The sequence below is a fragment of the Coloeus monedula genome (assembly GCF_965178545.1).
Source record: "Coloeus monedula genome assembly, chromosome: Z".
NCBI classification, from domain to species: Eukaryota; Metazoa; Chordata; class Aves; order Passeriformes; family Corvidae; genus Coloeus; species Coloeus monedula.
In genome coordinates, this window is record NC_138822.1 from 52,902,964 (window position 1) to 52,926,909 (window position 23,946).

The 23,946-nt window shown below is 40.7% G+C and overlaps 1 protein-coding gene across 1 annotated transcript in view; it reads left to right on the forward strand.

Annotated features, from left to right (window-relative positions):
* The first annotated feature begins 884 nt into the window (after window positions 1–884).
* The window catches only part of PIGG (phosphatidylinositol glycan anchor biosynthesis class G (EMM blood group)), an 84,538-nt gene continuing 61,476 nt past the window's right edge, over window positions 885–23,946 (forward strand). Inside the window, exons 1-7 of the mRNA XM_082300915.1 lie at window positions 885–1,000; window positions 4,157–4,362; window positions 5,362–5,571; window positions 7,035–7,223; window positions 8,709–8,847; window positions 12,444–12,656; window positions 21,611–21,828. Of these exons, the coding sequence (XP_082157041.1) occupies window positions 4,159–4,362; window positions 5,362–5,571; window positions 7,035–7,223; window positions 8,709–8,847; window positions 12,444–12,656; window positions 21,611–21,828 (1,173 nt within the window). The 5' untranslated portion in view covers window positions 885–1,000; window positions 4,157–4,158. The remainder of the gene's footprint in view (window positions 1,001–4,156; window positions 4,363–5,361; window positions 5,572–7,034; window positions 7,224–8,708; window positions 8,848–12,443; window positions 12,657–21,610; window positions 21,829–23,946) is intronic.

The window sequence follows — 23,946 nt, forward strand, 5'->3', positions numbered from 1 at the left end:
GCGGGGCTGGGTTGCAGGTGTGGGACGCGGGACCGGGATGCAGGAGTGGCAAGCAGGGGCTGGAATGCAGACCTGAGATGCGCGGTGGAACGCGGAGCCCTTACGTGGGTCCAGGAAGCGGGAGGTGGGGCCGGGAGATGGGGCAGGGAGGCGGGACGCAGGGGCGGGACGCGGAGCCGGGAGGCGGGAGGCGGGGGAGGCGGGAGGTGGGTCCGGAGGCAGGGCCGGGAGGCGGGATGTGGGTCCGGAGGCGGGTCCGGAGGCGGGTCCGGGATGCGGGGCCGGGAGGAGGGGCCGGAGGCAGGGGCGGGAGGTGGGATGCGGGGGAGGCGGGAGGTGGGTCCGGAGGCGGGGCCGGGAGGCGGGATGCGGGGCCGGGATTCGGGGCCGGGAGGCGGGTCCGGAGGCGGGTCCGGAGGCGGGATGCGGGGCCGGGAGGCGGGATGCGGATCCGGGATGCGGGGCCGGAGGCGGGGCCGGAGGCGGGAGGCGGGAGGCGGGGCCGGGAGGCGGGGCCGGGAGGCGGGGCCGGAGGCGGGGCCGGAGGTGGGGCCGGGATGCGGGGCCGGAGGCGGGCCGTGGGCCCGGGCGCGGGATGCGGGGCCGGGAGGCGGGGCTGTACTTCCGGTTCGGTGCTGCCGTTACGCGCTCGCGGAGGGGCAGGCTGGCCGCTGGCCAATAGCGAGGCTTGGCGGAAGCGCGTAGTGGCCGCTGGTTGGCCAGCGGCGTGCAGGGGCGGGGCGAGGCGGGAGGGGCGGGGCGCCTCAGGTGCCGCCCCTCAGAGCTGGCGTAGCGCCGGCCGGGTCGGGTGGGTGCTGTTGTCGCCGGGGCCGAGCCAGGATGCGGCTGCGCTCGGGGGTGTTCGCCTCCTCCTGCCTCCTTGTGCAGGCTTTGGGCGTCGCGCTGTTCCTCCGCGGCTTCTTCCCGGTGCCCGTCAGGTCCCTGCCCCGCAGAGAGGCCCGCGCGGACCCTCCCGCCGAGCCGGCCCCGCCCGGCGCAGGTAACGCGAGCAGCTGCCGGGCGCGCCCCGTCGCTCGTCGTCGCGGGACACCTTTCTGTAGCGCCCTCGTGTTTCCAGACCAGTTTCCGGAGTAGTTTAGAACTTAACTGCTTTTCACGTAGTTACGGATCACAGCCAGGGGAATCTGCTCGCAGTCGCAAAAAGCCTCAAGTGTCAGCTGTCACTTTTTTGAAGGGTGCGCTTTCCTGTCGTTTTATTTCCCTTTCCCGGACTCTGATTGAGCCGGGATACCCGGTTTTGTTTAATGGCAAGTTGTTTGCATTAAGTGATGTCGCCTCAGCTAAAACGCCTCACCCGTTTCTTGTGATAATTCGCTGGGTGTGTTGTGCCCGAGATTCATTGTTTCCGTGATGTTTCGGTGGTGTTTGAGTGTCTTAATGCCACCTCAGGGAGACTTTTAACACCTCACTACTGACAAATGCGGTAGTAATGCACGTTGCAATATGCACAGTATCGCCGTTTCCGTGAAATCACGGTCTTTACAGGTCCTGCTGTGTTCCATAGCTGAATTTGCGAAACTAGAAATTTCAAGACTCTTTTTAAGGAGTCAGTAGAGGATGTGCTAATAATGTAGTTGTCTTATATGTCCACTCACAAATTGTATTAAAGTAATGTGGAGAGGACTGTGTACTTGAGGGAGTGTTCTTCACCAGTGTTTGGAGGTTGTGGGGTGAAACTTCAGATTCACTTGACAGCTCGATCAGGTAGTATTTTGCTCGTAGAAAGCTCTTGCTTGGGACACCTCCTGTGGTTAACTTTGTGGAACAGGACTGTAGCTGCCAAACTGGGTCTTTAGCTGCTTGATATTTATTGTTAGGTCTTCTGAAGTGTGTGACGTGATGCGTGTGGGGACACGCTTACTTAAATTGTGAGACACAGTGAAGAGAACAGAAGGTTGTGTGATTTTAGAGTGTGGTTTGCTGGTATTGTTTAAGCAGGAACACAGAAAGAATCTAATCTGTTAACATACTGAGTGGTTTCTGCTGAATGGCAGGTTGATTTTTAGCTGGAGTTTACCAAGATTGTCACAGATATTTGATAGGCTGCTGTGAGTTGAAGTATTGCATTCACATGTGATATTAGCAGGAGACTAATGTAGAAGGAGACGGTTAAGGTGGGAAGCAGATGTCAGACAATTTCATTTTGAAAGGAGTGGTTTGTGTTGAAGAGTGTAAGTGTGCACCACAGGGCTCTATGAGCAGTTTAAATTTAGGCATGTCACTAGCAAGCCTAGGTGTAGTAGGCAAAAATGGAGTGACAGTGGAAGAATACTTACTTTCTGTAGTTCTTGGTTATGATTTGCTTGCAGAGTGATGTCTGGATGATAAGGTCTAAAGGCAGGGAATTGCCTACTAAACCATGATGTAGAAGGCTTTCAACCTATGTTAGACATATTCAGAAAATAATATTTCTCCAATTCTTCTGTAACTCCTGAATGTTTTACTTTGTGAGTCCTGACTGCCATTGAGTGCATGCTGTCTTGGCTGTGAGAAGGTTGTGATACTGAATGCTTGCAGCACATTGTTGTAATAAGTTCTTGGTAGAGAACTTACAGTTTTCTTCACAGAAGTCTAGGTTCATTTCAAGTAACTTTTCTAAGTAACCCTGGCAGAAGTAGATAAGCACGCTGCATGGCAAGACTTGGACAATGTGTTGCTTTAGCTGTCTTAATAGTAATTATTTTCACGGGGCTTGTAAATGACTCCAGATTCATTTGAACTTCTTAATACCTTTGACTTTCTGATAAATTACACTGCAGGAGGAAGTTAGGAGTAGGGTGTATGTGTTTGTGATCTGAACATTTTTTGTGTCCAGCAAGCTTTTTTTCACTAAGCAAGTGGATAGGAGAAAGGTTTAACTAACAGAACATCCAGTGGTGCCTTCTTGTTTTTCATGGAGAGCCAAAGTATGCCTGCTAAGTTGATAATTCAAGTCCTGGAAAAACAAAATTATCAGTTTAATTAGGATTGTTTGCAGTTAGCATTTAGTTGTTGAGATTTCCTGCTTCTCCCTGCTGTGTCCTCCTCCCCCATTTCCTGATCTGGAAAATCAGTAGCAGTAACTAGTCTGTGAATGTCAGTTTGTTGATGCTTATCTATGTACCCCAAAATACAGTTTCTGAGGTCGTTTCTGAGGTTGTTTTGTTAGACACACCATTATTTCCAAATTGTCAACCACTTACGCAGTTTACTCTAAAGATGTGTAAAACCCTAACTTTATATAATGCATGCTTCAACACAATGATGTCTGGATAGAGGTCTGTGGGTAGGATACATTTTGCTTCCATTTTACCCTTCTGTATTTTTTCCTGAAAGAGAAATGAGACCTGTAAAGCTTGGGGCAAAAATGCTGCTGTAAGTGGACCAAGTTCGCTGCAGATGAAGAGTTGCTGTGGCCAGAATTAAGTCCATGCAAAAGGAAGAGGTTGGCTTGAAGGCATGACATTGCCTCCTACTTGATGCACAGCCATGTTTTTCTGTACACCTATATACTCTATCCAGGGAATTCTGGATTTGTATTTTTGCCCTGCAGCTGTCATCACTGAACTAGCCTGGCATACAGTCTTCTGTCTTGAAGGGAGTGAATGTGCACAAATCTTTTTCATACAAGTTTCAGTGAAATTGTCTCTTTCTTTGTAATCTTCCTGTTATCCTGTGGTGAGATTTGATAAAGAGGCATTGTTTATGTTGTGATGTGCAAAATTGGGTATTAGCACAAGTGAATGCTATTTCTTTTTTCTAACAAAAGTTGTCTGTCAGATGCAATTAGTTCAGCTCTACTGAATTAAAAAGAGAGAAGGTAGCAGCTATCCCTTCTTATTACTTTGAACACTCTCCATTTCAAAGATTTTCCTTAGTTTTCCCAATTTCACATCACATATTCCGTTCACATTTTGTTTTACTTCTAGAGGTGGTATTGGAGTTGTTGTGTTATTCCTGTGCTGGATGGCTTGAAAAACTCATCTTCCTCAGATTACTTCTTGTGTTTGCTGTTTGCAGCTTCTCATTTCTGGGTGTAAAATTAATAAAGAAGTTGAAAACACTTATTTGTGTGGTGAAGTTGTCCTTTAACTTCCGTCTAGTCTTTGGTAAAATTTGTTGATGACTTTTATGTACTCTTGTTTTTGTTGCTTAGGAATGGTTTCTAACTGGACCAAGATTCCTCCACCGCTTTTCAAAAAAGTTGTCATTGTGCTGATAGATGCTTTGAGAGATGACTTTGTGTTTGGATCCAAAGGGAAACAGTTCATGCCATATACTACGCAAGTTGTAGAAAAAGGGACTTCCTACAGTTTCATTGCTGAAGCCAAGCCACCCACTGTGACTATGCCTCGAATTAAGGTAAGTGGGGTTCTTTTCTGTCGTTTCTTTGGAGAAGCTTTTGAAATATGAGTTGTTTCACATGCTTGAAGTTGGTATAAAGGGCAGGTTTGTGGTGTTAGTGCAATCTATGGGTGAATCTCTCTTTGCTGTAGTAGTGCATGTGATAGAGTCCTGATTTGCAATGGCCAAGAGGTTAAGGACAGATAAGGCCCTAGTGCAGGCTTAAATGATTGACGTAGCCTTTTTATTTGTAATCATGGGAAGGCAGTAGCCTCTTAGTTGTTGAGTTTTCCAGTTGTCTTCTATCCAGGAATATTTTTATTGTATTTCTCCGTGTTCTTGTAACTTCCAAGAGAAAATCCAGTTTAGTATAAAATGGTTTTGTCATAGGGATGTTTTTGAAGAGCTTGAAAAGGAAACTGTGCCAAGTTCCAGGTAACTAAAAGATGAGTTGTGGTGGTATCATCAAAATGCATGATCATCCAGGCTTGTCAGTGGTAGATCTGAGTAACACTTTTGCTCTGAAGAAGCTGAGGGAGGGATCACTGGTAGGTCAATTAGCACGTGAGTGAGAGAGTGAGGGGGAGACAGTCTGGTAACTCTTTATAGGTGGACCTCATTGCTTTTTCTAGAAGTTTCTTACTTACTGTCTTGAAGGTACTGTCATTGTTAATGTTGAGTCAGTTTACTTAGACCTAAACTGTCTTTTGGTGGTTTAATGACCTGTAAATGAAGCAAATTTCAACTGTCATAGAAAGTCTTTTTTCTGTCAATTAATTAAGAGAGTATTATTTTTATCTTTTGTAAAGCAGTTAGCTCTGACATCAACTAGCACTGTGTTGTGGCAGATGAGGTTATGTGGCAAGGGAGCTTGTGTTCTTTTACTTTGTTATGTTTCCTTACCAAAAATATAATTTGTCTGCCGTCTGGCTTATTGCTTCCTCCCACTTACATTGCTGCTGTCTTCTGAGCACTGGAAGTTTCGTGTTTAATGTGTCTCTTTTCTTGTTTCATTAGGCTTTGATGACAGGTAGCATACCTGGTTTCATCGATGTTGTTGTGAACCTAAATTCTCCAGCTCTGTTGGATGACAATTTGATATGGCAGGCAAAAACAGCTGGGAAAAGAATAATATTTTACGGCGATGATACTTGGGTCAAATTGTTCCCAAAGCACTTTGTGGAATATGATGGAACAACATCGTTTTTTGTGTCAGACTTCACAGAGGTGAGAGGCTTTGTATGATCCCAAGTTAAATAAAGTGAGTACAAACAAACAGTGTCAGTTTCTGAGAATGAATGAGTAAAGCTACCCTTGTTCTGAAGTATGTACCTGGCAATTAAACAGAAATTGGATTTGTATGTCTTTTTAGTATGGGCACTGTGAAGCTAAGCATTTCAGTCCCTCATGCATATACTGTAAGAAGTGTTGGGAGGATACAGTAATCATCAATGTCTTACTCTATAACTTTCTTAAACATACCATTTTCTCACAAAACTTGTTGTGGTTGGAAGTTAGACCAGTTGCTTTGTTGAAAAATTCCACTATACACATTTTCCGTTTGCTGTCAGATTTTTATTAGTTAGTGCAATCTGTAAGAGGCCCATTGATATATTACCTTGATCTCTTAGAGGCATACTTTTATAGTATTGCATCACTTGTGTAATTGCAATGGGAGTAATGTTTCTTTATGTTATCAAACAGGGAGCATAGAAAGTAAGTGAAACAAATTCTGAAAATTCTTGCTCTGGTCACATTAGAAAAGCAAATGTAAAACCTCGAGCCATTGGCCTGCTGCTGCTGACTGAAGTATTTTATTATCTGAGGAAGTTAGAAAGGTCTAATGTGAATTGGAAGACATGTTTAATTGGTTATGCTAATAAGACTTACAAAAGCTTCAACCTGGAGTGAAAAGGACAAATGTTCTATGGGAACTGTGGTTATGTGGCCCTCAAGCTCTTTATGCAGTCCTTATGCTTTCTTAATATGGTCTGTTAAAAACACAGCTTTTTATCGTTTTTTTGGTAGTTATATGCAGCCTCAACAAAGTAATGTCACATGTGAAGTATTGTAGGGATTTTTAATAACCGAAGAGAATATACACAACTAAAAATATATTGTCAACCTAAGAAGGAAAACAGGTGAGTTAGGCCCCAAGTAGTACTTTTCAAATAGTTTTTCTTTGTCACTATGTCATCAGTTCTTTTACTCATAGCAAGTACATTCCTCTTGTGTTTGCACACTAGCAAAAATTGAGTTGAAAGACCAGGGTTTGTTGTACCCCTGAGCTTCCCATTGCTAAACTGAGGCTTTTTATTGTACTTGTGATACTTGATGTATCACATGTGAAGTAATAATCTGGAGTGTGAAGGATGAAAGTGACTGAAAAGTTCTAGAAAGAGATTTAAAAGGTTCTGTGGAAGCTTGGCAACCCATCTACCTTGTCTGTATGTAAGCCGATGCATTGTTACCAGAAAAGATTAAATGGGGTGAAGAATCTATTTTGTAAGACAAATACATTTGGCTGCCTGACATTGAAGTAAACATTTTTTTTTTTCTTATTAACATTGTGAGTGACTGTAATTCTCATCAACTTTTGTAGAATTTTCATGGGTAGTGTAGTTGATTTTCTTGTGCTTTTTACATCAGGGAATTTTTTTTACCTTATAGTTGTTTTCGTTTTCTTTGAGGTTGATGATAATGTTACCAGACATTTGGATAGAGTGTTAAAGAGAGAAGACTGGGATCTCCTAATTCTACATTACCTGGGGTTGGACCATATTGGTCATATGACTGGGCCTAACAGCCCATTAGTGGGACCAAAACTTCGTGAAATGGATAACATACTGAAGAAGATTCATATTTCTCTTCTTTCAAAGGTAATACAACTTCCTCTTGGGTCAGTGTCTGTTAGTTGTGGACTGACATTAAAATGCTTTCAGGTTGTTGTTGGTAGCTTCTTTATTCCTAGACTTAAGTGTATATTCCATTCTTGGCCTTCCTGGGCCATTTCCTAGTGTAACATTTTTAAGGATTTGCTGGTTGACCTTAGTAACATCTGTCTCTTCTGGGCAGCTGTGGGAAGTAACACCCCCCTGGCATGTGGGAAGATGAGAGGAATGCCTGCCAAAATTCTCTCGTCACTTGTGAATTAAAATGGTTGTTGGTGTGCTTTCTGGTAATGAAATTCAGCAGAAGGAGTAATAGGCATGTGTAGCTAATGGCTCTGATGTCCAGAATTGTGAAAGCATACCTAATTCTTAGATATTTGGTAAATTCAAATGGAAGTGGTGGTCTTAAACTGCAATTTTTTGATGGTAAATGTGGTACATCTGAATCTGGTTTTAGATTTGTAAATACTGGTTGTCACTTACCTAAGCAGCCTGGGTTTTGAAATACCAAGTCCTAGTTCCAAGTGGCCTGAAGCTTTTTTGTTATTTGTTTTTGGCTACTGCAATTCAGAATAGCTGATCATGAAATTTCAATAGTATTTTTAGTCAACTGGATACTATTACATGAAAAGAGAGGTTAAATCCTGTGTGTGGAAGTTCCATCAATGTTACAGTGGTTTTGCTGCTGTTTTTTAGTATGTTTGCTTTTGCCGTTTATATTCAAGCCTTTATCTCAGTTTTAGAATACAGACATAATAAAAGCACTTTACTTTTTGGATAGAACAGGTACTGGTAGTAACTAGAGATGGCAAAAAGCTACTCTGTTGCTGAATGACTTAATTTTCTGCCACTTCAATTTGTTAGCTCAAAATTCTTGGACAGGCCTCACTTAAGTTTCTGATTCTCTTTATTCAGAAGCATACGCATTGTTTAACATCAGCCTTGACTGACTGTCAGATTTCAACCCCTGAAGCCCTTGGGAAACTAGTGACTGTTAGAAATTTAGATATAGGATTATTTTAAAATATTGAATTGATATTATGTTAATATTTACAATATTAGTAGTTCAGCATGTCATATTAAAACTTAGTGAGGCTGAAGAAAAGAAGAGGGAGAATATTTCTGTGTTAATGTTCTGGGATTCTTGATTTTCTTCTCACAGTGGGATAGCCTTTATTTAATCTTCCAGAGAGTTTCTAGTGACTCCATAAATTCAGGGGTTTTTTAAAGCTTTTTTGTGCTTTTTTTTTTTTTTGGCTAAGGTACTGTTAGTGTGTTAGACGTATATGTCTTAACTTCTAAGTAACACCTAATTGCAGCCACGTCTTGTTATCTGCTCCAGGGTGTTGTGAGCAAGTTTTAAAAATGAAATTATTTTGAGACATATTAGTGTTTGAAAATGATGATATAGTGAAATTATATAAATGAATTGTGTTTGTATGATAACTTAGATTTTTTTCCTGTGATTTACAGGAGGAAGCTTCTCTGCCCAATTTGCTAGTTGTTTGTGGGGATCATGGGATGTCTGAAACAGGCAGTCATGGTGGTTCTTCAGAAGGAGAAGTGCGCACACCACTGCTGTTTATCAGCTCTGCTTTTGAAAAGAGAAGTGGTAAGGATCAAAGAAGCATGACCTTTTCTAGACCTGTCTTAGTTTCAGCTGGAGTAGAGTTAATTTTCTTCCTAGTAGCTGGTACAGGGCTGTTTTTTGGATTCAGTATGACAATAATGTTGATAACACACAGGTACTTTACTGTTTACTCTGAATCAAGGACTTGTCTGGTTCCCATGCTCTGCCAGTGAGCAGGTGCAAAAGGAGCCCTTAAGGAGCATCGCTAGAACAGCTGACCTGAACTGGCCAGAGGGATATTGCATACCATGGAACATCATGCCTAGGGTATAAACTGGGGCTGCCACTTGCTGCTCGGGGATGGACTGGACATCGGTCAGCAGGTGGTTAAAATTTTATTGTGAATCACTTGTTTCTATTGGGTTTTATTCTTCTCCCTGTCCCCTTTTTAATTAATATTATTTCATTCTGTTTCAATTCTTAAATTGTTCTAGTCTCAACCCATGAGCTTTACCTTTTCTTTCTGATTCTCCTCCCCACCAGGATGGGGGATATGAGTGAGCGAGTGGCTGCGTCGTACTTGTTGTAAGGCTCCAGTAGATACCAGTGCATAGTGTACTCTAATAGGATGAGAACATTACTACTGTCTGTAACTAACAAGAACAGCAATAATAATTATAGGTAGATTGTAGTAGTCATTATTGTAATGGAAAGGGGAGAGAGAGAGGAATAAAACCTAAGAGAGGGAGAGGAATAAAACCCAAGAGAAACATGTGATGCACAGTACTATTGCTCACCACCTGCTGATGGGTGCCCAGCCCATCTTCAAGCAACAATCCACAGACCCCAGTCAACTCCCTCCAGTTTGTATATGGGCTATGATGCTCTCTGGTATAGACTATTCCATTAACCTGTTCTGGTGAGCTGCCCCAACTGCCTTCCCTCCTAGCTCCTCATGCATCTGCTCACTGGCAGAGTACAGGAGGTAGAAAAGTTCTTGATTTAGAGAAAGCCCTCCTTGCCAGCAGCTAAAACTGATGATCAGTGTTTTATCAACATTATTCTCACAGTGAATCCAAAACACAGCCCCTGTACTAGATAACTCGGAAGAAAAGTAACTCTGTTCCAGTTGAAACCAGGACAAGAACACACTGGCAACTCTAATTTATGATATTCTAGAATTCTTTCTGAAAAGTGCCTTGGTTTGTTCTACAGCTATTTGGGAAAGCCCATTCTGTGTGACCCAAACCTCTGGTTTTAGCCAAAGTTAGCATCTGTTTCTTGGTGAAACCATGAATCAAGCTTTGTAACCACTGAGAGAATTGTGTATTTCTTAGATGATAATCTTTTACAGCACTGTCCTATCTGAGTTTTGAGAGCTAATGAGATCTGTAGTCAGGATTCTGGGCTAATTGTAAATGAGTAGGTTTAGATGTAAAATCGTTTTTGAAGTGTGCTTAAATTTTGTCTTTCATGGCCAGAATATTTCCTTGGCCTCCATTTTTCCCTCTCACACAGCTAGTTTAGAGGAATAATGAATGACAATTTCTCACACAGAGTTAACCAGAAAGAGGAAGAAAGCCCTTGGGAGACTAAAGACTATTAAAAATAGCATTATTTTTTAATATTAAATTTGTCTGACCCTTGTGAAAGTGTGAGAGGTGATGGCAGTGATAACATGACTATTAATCACTAAGTCTTAAGGACAGAATATGGAGCGTGAGTGTGTTTACTGTATGGGCCAGTTAATTTTATATCACTGATGTGAGTTTACATGTTTCTGAAGCTGATTTTCTATTTGTAGATAATAATAAAAAATAAAAGCAAGGTAGTTAAAGGCAAGAGGCAATAAAGAAATTGAGTGGTAGAGAATCTTTGGTCTACTTTGTAGAATCGTGCTTAAATAAACTCCTTGACTGAGTGAATCGGTGGAATGTAGTTGTACCGAGAGTGAATATTTTCCCGAAAATAATGCTCCCTTCTGCCTTTCATTCTGCCACGTGCTCATTTCCATCTGATTTCTTTTCTTCTGAAGGCTGTGTGCAGAACCTTGATTTATTTATCTTGCTGGAGGTTCCTGCAGCACAGTGGAGGTAGATTTTTCTGTCTGTCATTTATAAAGCTGTTATCCAGCTGCAATAGGAAGCATTGCTTGAGGAGTCATTGATCTCTTCTCAGGTCTGAAAACAAAACAAAGTCAAGAATGGATCAAAGCTCTTGACTAAGTTTTTATTTTATGAATTTCACAGGCAGTTGTTGACAGTCAGACCACAAGAGTATAGATTCTGCAAATTCAGTCTCCTGCTCATTGGAATTAGTTTCTATGAGGTTTAAACTGAACAAGCGGTTTTTACAGTACAGTGAAATAGACATATTTACCTGTCTTTTGGGATAGAGTTTGGGATTTCTGATGCCTTTGTAAATATCCAGCAGTTTACTTTTCATCGGTAAAGTAATCAGGATTCTATTGACTACTCCTTATGATCCTCCTGTAAACAAAATGTTCTGTGGTTAATTTGGTAGACCTCAAAATAGTAATCCTGTGGGCTTTTTGCATTTAGTATGCTGTCAGAGTATTACTTGTATAGCCTTCTACAGAGATGTGTCACCCATGAATGGCTAAATGTGTTTGGTAGTTCGGCTTTTTTTTAACCAGTTAAGAACTTGCCTTTAACGATAAAATCTGAAAACTGCTGACATACAGGCACTCATGCAAAGAGGCTTTACGGATTATAGATGGTATTCTGTACAAGTGTGGGATTAATCGGAGCTAGATGAGAAATGAGGGAAATTTTAATGCTCTTAAAGGGAGCCTTGAGAGGAATAAAGACTATATAGAGTTCTTTCTATACAGTATTTAAGTCAAAACACTGAATGCCTGAAGTTACAAAGAGGATGAAATAACAGCATAATAGAAAAACACTGCTACCTAACTAGTTCAACATGAAAAGTGTGTAGATTTCTGTGGGACTGACAGCTAATCCTGATAACTGCAGTAAGTTAATAGAATCCTACACAGGACACTTTAAAAATCACTGGGTTTGCCTGCATGTAGCCATGGATTTTGAGCCTCAACATTCTTTATCTGATCTCTGATTCTGTTTGCCTAGCAACCTGATATTAATTAAATCTTGAGTTGTTGTCATTATATTGAGAAGCTTCTAGAATGCTGTCAGCATTATTTTAGATTCTAATTCTTTGTTCATATATTAAATTAGCCTACTGTAGTGCTTTCTATTATTTCTAATGTGAAAGTTATGAAACTCTCTTAGGATGTAGGCTGCAACTTGATAGTAAGGTGATCTTGTGGACCATCTGTTTCCTTACTTGTACTTGTTTAACATTTATGTTGTGTTTACAGTAGTTGATAGCATTGAAGAGTCATGCTGGCTAAGAATTTAATAAATTTTGGATTTACAGCAGCAGAGGATAGCAGCTGAGAAAGATCAGTCAGCTCTCTGCAGACCACTTAAAACAGCTGATCTAACACCAATGAAATAATTTTGAAACTAATAAGGTACCAGCTGTCTCTGGAGAAATAGAATGGGCCTGTTACTGAAATACTTCTTTTCCTCTCTCTTTTTCTTTTTTTTTTTGTTTTGTTTTGTTTGTTTGTTGTTTTTTGTTGTTGACTCTAGGTCCTCTGCCCCCACCTGAACATGTGCAGCAAACAGATTTAGCTAGCACACTGGCAATAGGTCTTGGTCTACCAATTTCAAGAAACAGTGTTGGGAACCTCATATTGCCGGTTGTTGGAGGCAAGACAATGAGAGAACAGCTACGTTTTGTGCACTTGAATGGGTTCCAGCTTAGCAGATTGCTGCAACAGAATACACTTGCATACGAAAAAGGTAAATCAGCTAAAAAAAAAATGTTACAGATATACTAAAAGATTGTTTATAAAACAGTTTGGACTTTTAAATTCAATAGGATGGCATTGCACTGCAAATTAGCTATTCTTTTGAGAGCAGTATTCAGAGCAATTGTACCGAATTCAATCTTTACTGCAACCTACTTTGATACACTGCTTCTGAATACAGGTCTTTTTAATGACTAGTAATATTCCTAGTAGGCAAAAGAACAAAAGTAATGATGGAGTAAGATTAAAGTAAAACTGCCGGTGTAGTTAAATCTCAGTGGTTTCATAACTGCTCTTTGTGAGGTGTCCTACATAGGGCACTGACTCTGAGCTATTTGGAGACTTAACACAATGGAGTGAATTTTCTAGTTTAAGTAAAAAGGTGCTTCAAGTAAGGCTGGGAGATAATTTAGGGTAAGTAATCTTTTTACTTTTTATGTATGAATTTACTTGGAGTGAGAACCTAGAGAACTGCTTATTAAAAACGCGTGTGTATGTATGTATATCTGGAGGAAAGAATAAAAAACAAGTAGAAAAAATACACCAAGCCTAATATGTCATTAGGAAACGTGATACAAACTGCAGTATAAATAATGAAGTTAATATGATAATTTTGTAAAAAAAATTGAGTCAGGGGTGAAGGAGAATATTTTACCATTGACATTAGAAGATGTTGTTGTCTTAAAATGACTGTGAAGCTTGTCAATTGATTTATAATCTGTTGAATTATTAAAATAACTAGATGAGAATGCAGAGTTGTTTTACAGCTAGGAATAATTAAAGTGGATAGCAACATAAATTTAAGCAAGATGATTGCTGTAGGTCAAGAATCAATTATCTTTCAACATCACTGCTTCTAATCATAATTAAACCTCGTCCAGGAATCTCAACAGAACAAATTCTGCTTGTTGCAGCAACATGCATATAGCAGGACCCATGTTCCATCTCTTCTCATATTTTTTTCTGCAGATTTCCTCACTTAACCCGGTTGTGTCAAGTGAGGAAACTTGCCCTGTTGGGTGGTATAGGACTGTGTTGCTGAAAATGCCATCACAAAAGTCCATCTGACAGTATTTCTGCAAACACTGATGAAACAGACTGAAGTTTCTGCCAGCTTCTGGTTTATATCTTCATTTTCATTTTATTTTTTGTCTGGGAGCAGCTTAATTTTTAACTTGTAGCTTTTGTCTGAGAAATGAAAGTTAAAATTCTGAGGATAAAAAGGTGAGATTTTTTTATGTTGCTTGCTTGTGACTGCAAACTTAATAGAGGTGCTGCTTTACTGAGATGAGGTTGAGAGGTAAAGCATCCACACTGACTTTCTCTCCTTTTCTGAAAGTCTCAGTAACGTGGTGCAAGTCTAGGTCCAAGTCATGGTAGCTTTTTTTCCAGAGTCTTAATGTAAATATCCCCTGTTTCTGTAGTACTACTGCAACCCTAGGGTATATCACCATGTCCCGCAGCCATAGGGAGGAGGAGAGAAGATCCAGCAGGCAGGAATTGTGCAGCAAGATTGATTTATTTAATTATTTTACAAACTCCTTTATAGACTTTTTTCTTAATAGTCTAATTGGACAAAGGACCAGCCACCCCCTGGGGTGACTGGCAAAAATCCTAAAACATCCATTGTCAAAATATTTTTCTACTATACCATAAACAAGACTTTTCAAGGTTGCAGGTGTTTGGTTGTTTACATAACTCTGCTACCTTTTCTGTGAGAGAGAAAAGTCTCTCACGGACTTAGAAAATAGCAAGAAAATCCTTGCTAGCAGCATTTTTATATCTACACTGTAGACTTCTTGGAGGGGTCTTGTTTTTCTTGGAGTGCTCTAGATGTGCAAGACTATAGGTTAATGCTTTGGTCTGTGCATTTAAGATTGGCAGGGAAACAGTATGTTCTGTTTGTTTAGCGTTGTTTGCTTGATGTGGATACTTCAGGTTTAGAAATACTAACGAAAATGTCACTAACTCAGTGACTAATATATGTAACTTAAGAGCATGCATGAATGGCCATTTATTTTGCATGTTTTTTAAGTGAAGATAAATGCCATCCCACTACTCCACTACAGGCACATACACATCTGACAGGATTCCCCTAGAAAGAGGTTACCTTGCAGAGAAGTCATTATATTCAGTAATATGATTCATGTTCAAGAAGGTTGCCCTGTTTTTAAAAAAGGTAAAAAGGAGGATCCTGGGAACTGCTTAACCAGTCAGCCTCACCTCTGTGCTTGGTAACATCACAAAACAGATCTTCCTGGAAGATATATCAAAACACATGGAAGACAAAAAGGTTATTAGAGATGCCTGACACTACTTTGCCAAGGGCACATTGTGCCTGACTAATTTAGTGTCCTTCTGTGATGGAGTAAATCCATCAGTGGACAAAAGAAGATGCGTCATCTACTTAGACTTCTGTAAGGCCTTTGGTAAGGCCTCCCTCAACATTCCTGCTGCTGTTGTTAGAGTGATATGGTTTGACAAATGGACTCTAATGAATAAGAAATTGACTTCATGTCTGTAAAGTCAGTGGCATAATGTCTAATTGGAAACCAGTAATGAGTGGTGATCTAGTGAAAGATGTCGCCATTAACAGTGCTGCAGATGAATGAGATAATCTTTAAAGCCACCTTCCAGCCTGAACAATTCTACAATTCTAAGACTGTGCATTGGGAATCTGAGGAGGGAAAATTGATCTTTATGTGAGAGAGTGGTGACAGGCATGGAGCTCTGCCTGTGAGTGGATGGTGAAATAGTTGAGAACTTCTGGCTTAGGATTGGTGCACAGACCAACAAGGGCAATATTGTTATGGGTGTCTAGTGCAGACAGTCCGATTGTAAGGGATTCGTAGATTTTCAGACAACTAGAGGAAGTCCTGTGTTCACCATCCATGGTGCTCATAGGGTGCTTCAGCCATCCTGTTGCATTTCAGGCTAGATAACTGGACAGTGAGATGGACTGAAAAGTGGCTCAGCTGCTGGGTTCATGTGAATGTGATCAGCAGCACAAAGTTGACCTGAAGGCTACTCATTTGTGATCAATACAGGGCTTGACTTGGGACAGAACTGTTTAACATCTTCATCAATGATCTGGGTGGTGGGACAAAGTGACCCGTCAGCAAGGGAAGGACACAATAGAAATCTTGGAGAAGTGCTTGATGCAGTAGGTGGGTCTGCTGCCTCTCAGAGGCACCTTGACAGCTGGAGGAACGGGGTGACAGGAAGCTCTTATGGATCATCAAAGGGAAATGGCAAATTCTGCACCTGGGAAGAAGTAATCCCAACATACCAGTGCAGATTAGATATTGACTGACTGGAAATAGCTTGCTGAAGAACCACCAGGGGGTGACTGAGACACCAAGTTGAGCATCAGGCAGCAGAGCACCGTCGTGACAGAATGGCAGTAACATCCAAGGTGGCATTAGGAGGACAGTCATCAGCAGGTCAATCCTTCCTCTTGTATCAGCTGTGGTGAGCCGACATGAGGAGTCTTGGGTCTGGTTCTGGGCTTCTCAGTACCATAATTTAGTGAATATAATGTAGTGAGTGCAGTGCATGGCCGTGAAGGTGATGAAGAGATTGGAACATCTGTCATACAAGGAGGGGCTGAGGGTGCAAGGACTGTTCAGCAGGGATCTTATCAATGTTGGTAATATGTGATGGGAGGGAATAAAAAAGAGGGAACTGGGGTCTAATTGGTGGTCCCCACAAAAAATTTAGAGGAAACATTTTTAGGTGAGGTTTGTCAAACACTAGAATGAGTTGGCAAGAGAGGTTGTGAAGACTTCATACCTGGAAACGTTCAAGACCTGACTGGACACAGATCTGAGCAATCTTCTTTAGCTCACCCTGCTCAGAGCCTTTTGATCTTTATTTGTAGAACATTTGAACATTCATCAGAGTTGTGCTGACAGCTCTTGGGCTATATCATTCCTGAATTCCACAGACAAGGTCTGCTGCCAGGTTTTTTGAGGGAAAGAAACCCCAGAAGATGGTTGGAGTCACTTGGACATCACTCATATTTGCTGGTGTAGTTTCAAGCTTTTCAATGTAGATTCTCAACTAGTAACAACTGGTGGATCATAACATTTCAGTTGAATGCTAAGAGAAATGCCTATGACTGGAACTTCAGTTTAAAGTGAAAGATATACTTGAAGTTACTTGCAAAGATAGCATAAGCCTTTTTTTTAAAAAAAAAAATATTTTTTCAGCTCCTGAAACATGTCATTCCTGTCCAGTGTTGTAATTTACACACAGGGGTTAGAGCACCAGCTGTTGGGACCATGAGGATGATGACTGAGTCAGTCATAGGAGGAAAAGATTCACCCATTGTGAGCTATAGCATAACATACACATTCATTTTTGGTGCAATATTAGTTTCCTTCTTAACACAGTGAGATGTCAGTTGAGTTGAATTGCAGTCAGATGGGAAGGCAGCATGACCTTTACAAGCTGTTTCATAACGAAGCCATAGAGTTCCCTGGATTCAGCTGCTCCAATGTTAAGAACAAACCATAACAGTACACAAAAATTTGTTTTCATCTTCAAGTGTCTGTTAATGAAGTGCAGAATGAAGGCAGGTCAGTAATTTTTCCCCCCCAGTGTTTGTTCATACATACATGCATTTTCAAACTAAGAGGTGTACAACATTTAATGGGACTTGGGCTTTGCTCTGTTGAGGTACAAAACAATCCTCCCAGTTAAACCTATCTTCAAGTAAATTAAATTTTACATGAGAAACTAGAAGCTGGACTAAGGGCTTTATTATTTTAAACATATCTTTTTGAAACATGCTAATGAATTATAATGTGAGGCATGAAGTTTTGATAGATGTGGATACATGCAGCTAAAGAAAAAGTCTAAAAAACGAGGATGAAAATAGCTGACAAAAATTAAGAAGCTGAAAGAAGAAGTATCTAAAAACACACTTTGGGTTTTTGAGCAAATTCATACCTCAGTGTGAGATAGGCAGCTCTAGGTATCTAGCAATGCTTCCGTCAAGTTCTGAACTTCTGAACATTGAACAGTTGAATGTTCAGAATAGTTCAGTAGTAGCTGAATGGTAAACTAGGACTGTTTGTTTGGAAGATGTTTTAAAGTGGAATGAAGAGTCATGCTTGAGGGCAAGTTGGGTGTTGTTATTAAAATGAGTGCAAGCTTATCAATTTGAGACTGATCCTGAATTTGTATTAGACTGAAATAATTTGACTTTTACTGGGACATTTATATATTGAAACTGGAGAAGTCACTTTTACATTATTCATTCTTTTCTTATAACTCTTTAAATGATTGCTGTCTGTGACTGTGGAACGAAGTGAAGTTTTTGTCAAACAGATGATTGCAAAGCTTATCCATCTGCTTGTGATAAGGTGGTAGTGATGCTGAAGCACAAATTGCTAATGTAGTGTTATGCAAGTAAAACATTGCCAGTGCTTTGGGAAATGTGCATCTGAGGAAGCTCGCTTTGGATTTTGCTTTAATTTTGACTTTTCTTATGAGTATCCCACGTGGGAGTGACTTGCCAATATTACCTGCCTGTTACCAAAATGCTTCTCCAACAACTTAGTGTCCATGACTCTTCTTATTTTATACTTCCTGCATATAAATGTGCCACTGAACCAATATTACTGGAGTTCTCAAATGAAATTTGGCAGCCATGGTCCTTTATTCCTGTCTGCAAGGTCTTTAAATCATTCACTCATGAGGGTTTGACTAGAAGTCATCTTTCATAACATGGACACAATAGTTTTGGTGAGCAGTTAGCGTGGCAAGCAGTAGATGAGAATGAAATAAAATTGCTAAAAAGAATGAAGAGGGAGACTAGTCAGAAGCATGAAAAGGGAGCAGAAGAGGAGAAGATGTGAAGGAAATTTATTTATGTTTCAAAATACAGCTTGAACTCATTTCAGTGTTCTGTATAATGAAAAAGTGTCATGTCAAATCTCAGTTTGATTAAAGCTCATTTTAGGTGATCCTTTATGGATGTCCTCAAACGTATGAATATTTAACTCTTATTTCAAATATACTGGAAAAGTCACTTTACAGGAAAGTTCAAAGAATTACAGGAAGGAAATTAAATCCTCTGTGTGCACTGGCAACTGTCTTGATATACAAGTGTTTGCTGCTGGCTGTATTGTACTTTCTAGAGATCCCTGCAAGCCCCCTGCATAGCAGGATCAGCATGCCTAGAAGTCTTGGGAGAACAGACTGGACATTCTGAGTTAAACATTGCCTTTTAAAATTCTCACTTGGAATTCAGTCCACAGTAGATGACAAAGTGTCTTTTATGATAAGAGACTTAGAAATAGTAAGCATGATTCCTTCATGACTATACAAGAATTGTGAATAGAAATACTTCATTCATCTTCATTCACTTGAAATAAAATTTAAAACATTTCTGGATTTAATAATGTACTTTTGCTGAAAAGGCTTAACAAAAAATAAAGACTTTTTTCCAAGTAGAATGTACTGTTCATCTATGAGGAGTGAAAAAGAACTGTAACTGAAATCTTTGTGACACCTGTGTTATTTCAGTCATTGTTGTAACCTTTCTTGTCTGAAACTTTACAGCAAATGTTTCACTCTACTTTCAGCTAAGAAGGGAAGAGCTGCAAGTTATGTAAAGATTTCCAAATTGACCTTTTGTACTTAAGTTATCATTACCTTTCAAGTCAAATTGCAGGGAAATAGCAAGTACTATTAGTGTGAAGCGAAATTAAACATTTATTTTTTGAAAAAAAGGCAGATAAATGTGAATATTCATTCATAGCATAATGTCCAGTGAGATGAAAGTTTCTGAAGGTTATGTTCTTGCTTTCCATGTGTTATCATGGAAAACTTAATTTGTGTTGTGACCGCATACTGTATTCAATGACCAATATTTGAAAAGCAGAACTACAGATTAGATAAAGTAGAAATGGATCACTGCAGGTTATCTAGCCCAACCTCCCTGCTCAAGCAGGGTCCCCCACAGCACATTACTCAGGAATGTGTTCAGACAACTTTTGCATATTTTGAGAGAAGGGTTCTGCACCTTCTCCATGCAACCTGTTCCAGTGCTTGGCCACCCACAGAGTAAAGAAGTTCTTCCTCATGTTTAGGTAAAACTTCCTGTGTTCCACTTTCTGCCTGTTGCCTCTTGTCAACCGGCAGACAGCTGCCTGTTGCTGGGCACCATTGGGAAGAGCCTGGCTCTATCCTCTTGACACCCCCCCTTCAGATACTGACAGACATCGATGAGATCCCCTCTCAGTCATCTCTTCTCGAGGCTGAGCAGGCCCAGGTCCCTCAGCCTTCCCTCGTAAGAGAGATGCTTCAGTCCCCTAATCATCTTGTTGCCCTCCGCTGGCCCTGCTCCAGTGCATCACTAGATTATGATTTTTTGCCTTTTTTTTAATATACCTTTTATATATCCTCAGTGCTTTTAGCATGCATACTTATAATTCCTTCAGTCCAATAACTTAGCATAGTCCTAATATTCCTTAAGCCAGGAGACCAAACATCCTGGAGGGCTCGTGGTTGGAGGCCAGAAAGTCCTATGCTATCCTGAGAAACCAAGGTCTTCTCTAGAACACATCCTGTAAACTAAAATAGGCCCATCCAGGGGGGAATTCCTTGGGATGAGGGGGTATCACACTATTCATTTAAGCTTCTCATTGGGGAATCTTTGATAAATATGCTAATTTGCAAGGTCTATAAATTGTATATGCGATCTATCATGTGGGTGCATTTCGGCGCATTCCACCATGGCAAAGTGGTGCACCTTAAGGATCCTTATTAAATACCAAGGTAAAAACCCCTTTTTCCATTAACTGTGTCTGGCTCTTAATTTTAAGACCAGGGAAAGGCAACACCAGGAGCTCCCTGTCTCTCTTGTACTGAGGAGCCCAGACCTGGACACAGCACTCCAGATGTGCCTCACCAGGGCTGAGTAGAGGGTCATGATCAGCTCACTCAGCCTCCTGGCAATGCTATTCCTAATGTACCCCAGGATCCCATTGGCCTTCTTGGCCCCCAGGACAGACTGCTGGCTCATGGACAGCTTGCTGTCCACCAGGACCCCCAGGTCCTTCTCCCCAGAGCTGCTTTCCAGCAGGTCAGCCCCAGCCTGTGCTGGTGCCTGGGGTTGTTCCTCCCCAGGTGCAGGACCCTGCACTGGCCTTTGTTGAATTTCAGATGGTTCTTGCCGTCCCGTCCCTCCAGCCTGTCCAGTCCTTCTGAAGGGCTGCCCAGCCCTCTGGCATATTGGCCACTCCTCCCAGCTTTGTGTCATTGGGGAGCTTGCTGAGGAGGCCTCTGTTCCTTCGTCCAAGTCATTGGTGAATAAATTAAACTACAGTGTACCCAGTGTTGACCCTTAGGGGACACTGCTACTAACAGGCCTCCAACTAGATAGATCTTACTTACACTGCTTATTAAAACCCTCTGAGCTCTGCCGTTCATTCAGTTCTCAGTCAACCTCACCATCTGCTCATCCAGCCCTCACTACCAAGTGATGCAATGCGTGTGTTGTCTCTGGTGTTTTCCCTAGGCATCAGCTATTTGGTAATTTCCCACTTAGCTTATACAATGTGTTCTGGATAATGAGTAGTTCCAGTGGAAAACATTGCTTCCTTTTTTTGCCCTCCCCCCATAGTATCTGAAGCATTTGAATTCCTTGTACTGGAAACCCTCTGTAAAAATGAATGGTTATTTTAATAAGTTCGTCAATTGTTAGAGGTCTTGACAGTTTATTAGATTAGAATTAATTGCTTTTGTTCCAAGTAAGTGGTATTGCTGCAGGAAGATAGTGTAATTTTGTACCTGTGAAAAAAGTTTCAACTGCCATAGCAATTATATATTTTTATACGCTATACAAGCAAATATAAAAATATGATCACATCTCCAAGTAATCTTTCTCTATTCATGGATCCTCTTGCTTCTTTTCTTTTCTCCCCTTCTCTTCAGATCCTGGATATGAACATTTTAAGATAGCAGAAAAATCCCATGGTAATTGGATCAAACTGTATTTAGAGGGGAATAATTCAGAAATACTCTTAAATCTTGGCAAGAAGGTCCTGAAGCAATACTTGGAGGCCCTCAAGACTTTGAGTTCTTCATTAAGCAAACAAGTGGCACAATATGACATGTATTCGATGATGGTGGGGACTGTGATCATTATGGAGGTATGAAAATAGATCTTTCTGTGAAAAAGTTAAGTGCACAAAAGTAAAAGTATCTTGATTTCAGATATGTAATGTATACACTTACTGGTCTTTAAAATTACTGAGTATGGATTTTTAGGGTTGACTGACATTCTGCGTGGATGAGATTAATACTCTTTTAAAAGTAAAATCTGGCCTTTAAAATGATTCAAGAGTGCTTTTGATACGAATTACTTAAGTTTTAGTGTAGGTAGTTACAGTAGATATGCAGATGTGCTACAACTTAAATTACTCCCATATCAGTTAGTCTTCTATTTTTGAATAGCTTTATTGCATTAGGAAAAAAAAAAGTCTGGCAAGTAAATTCCTAGCTGTTCCTCTTTATCTAACATTGAGAATAGCTGCTTCAAACAGTCAATACCTTATATGGAAAACTTTCACCGTTCCAGGAATTGTTCTTTGTACTGATAGATTTAGAGCCTTGAAATAAATGCTTGCTTTAGGGTCACCTTTTCATATCTCCTGTAGTTACAAGGATAAGAGGATCTCTCCAGCTGATGTTTTGGGCAAAACTCAAGTGCTGGAAATAGTCTCAAAAGCTTGGAAATATTAATGCTTTGAGAACTTTCAGAAGGGATGCCATGATACCATGTCTGGACTCTGAAGTGCCAAAGTTTGTACTGACCTTTTAGATTACAGGATTGCCAACTTTTCTAACACTGTTCTCTAGGATGGAAGTACCTACCAGAAGCTTAACTAAGTCCTTGAATGTGTGTAGTTCTGTACAAGACTCTACTTGCTATAGCTCTGTTCCCGTTCAGGGCTTAGAACTAATAACAAAGTGTGAGCAGCCAGCTGATATTTGAGTCTCCTTTGTCCTAGCAGGGCTCTGAGCCTTGTCTCCCATGCACTGGTCTCTGCATACAGAGTGCTTCTGAAATGGCATTCTGGTAGACTGCTCAGTGGGGTTTGTCACTCTGCTGATCGCTTCACCGGAATGAGTTCCACGGTGCCCTTGGGGAGATGAGACAGTGGGTTCTATTCCTGCTCCAGAGCTGAAAGATCTGGAGGTGGATGAAGTTCGGCGCAAAGCTGAAGGTGCTTATCTTTCTTCAGTCCTTTGTTTTCAGAACCTATGCATTCAAGGTGTTTACAGTTACTTTAGACCTGAAGCACTGAATTTTTTTTTTTTCTGGAATGCAGTTGTAGATGGTTATATATAGCCATCTACATATATAGCCTTGAAATAATTTCTAGAAAACAAATCTTAGGTGTTATACGCAATCAGCCTTCATTTAAGAAATGCAGCCACTAATCACAGAAATTTCTATTGAGAAGTGTATGCTCAGCACCACTGTAAGACTCCAGCAAAATGGCTGGGGTTTTTTCTTTTCTCCAGTGCAATACTCAGGAAACTGCCTTGCTTTCTAAAATGTTTTGTCTTAATATCGATTTTCCACCTTCACTCAATAAATAAGTGTACACATGTCACTTCAAACTATGCTATGCTATAAATGCCAATTATCCTGTATTTTACATGAGGACAGTACCTCTGAGATATGAACTGATAACACTGCTTTTGCTCAAAAGACCTAAATTTAGTCTGGTAGATATCTACAGTTTGAGCATTTTCCTGCCATGAGTGCTGTCTTAGTTTTAATTTTAAGTGCTGGGCTGAAATGTAAGACTTAAGCCAGTATGATACTCAAAACTGCATATTTTCATAGTTAAATGAAATACAAAGTAGAATATAAAGAAGTAGCAGACTACTGCAAAGCATTTGACTTCTTTTGGTCTACTTTACTATGTCTCACTGTAGTGTGAGGAAAATTTTAGGCATAGGTCATTGCAAGTGGCAGTGAAAGATTACAGGTCGACAGTGGTCTGATACAGTTGTTTTTATTTTGATTTGTTTTAATCTTGCCCTAGCACAAGCTGATGAGGTCCGTCTACTCCTAGTTCCATCTCTGCAGCTTGCAAAGCATTTTAGCATGTGGCTGAGTTTTCCCATTTTTTTGTAAAGGTTTGTATACAAGTAGCAGAAAGTTTCATTGTATTGTTCATCTCTGTTGCAGCACTTGCATAAGAGAAAGATTGGAGTTCTGCTTGGTCTATGTGAGACATGGATGACAACAGCAT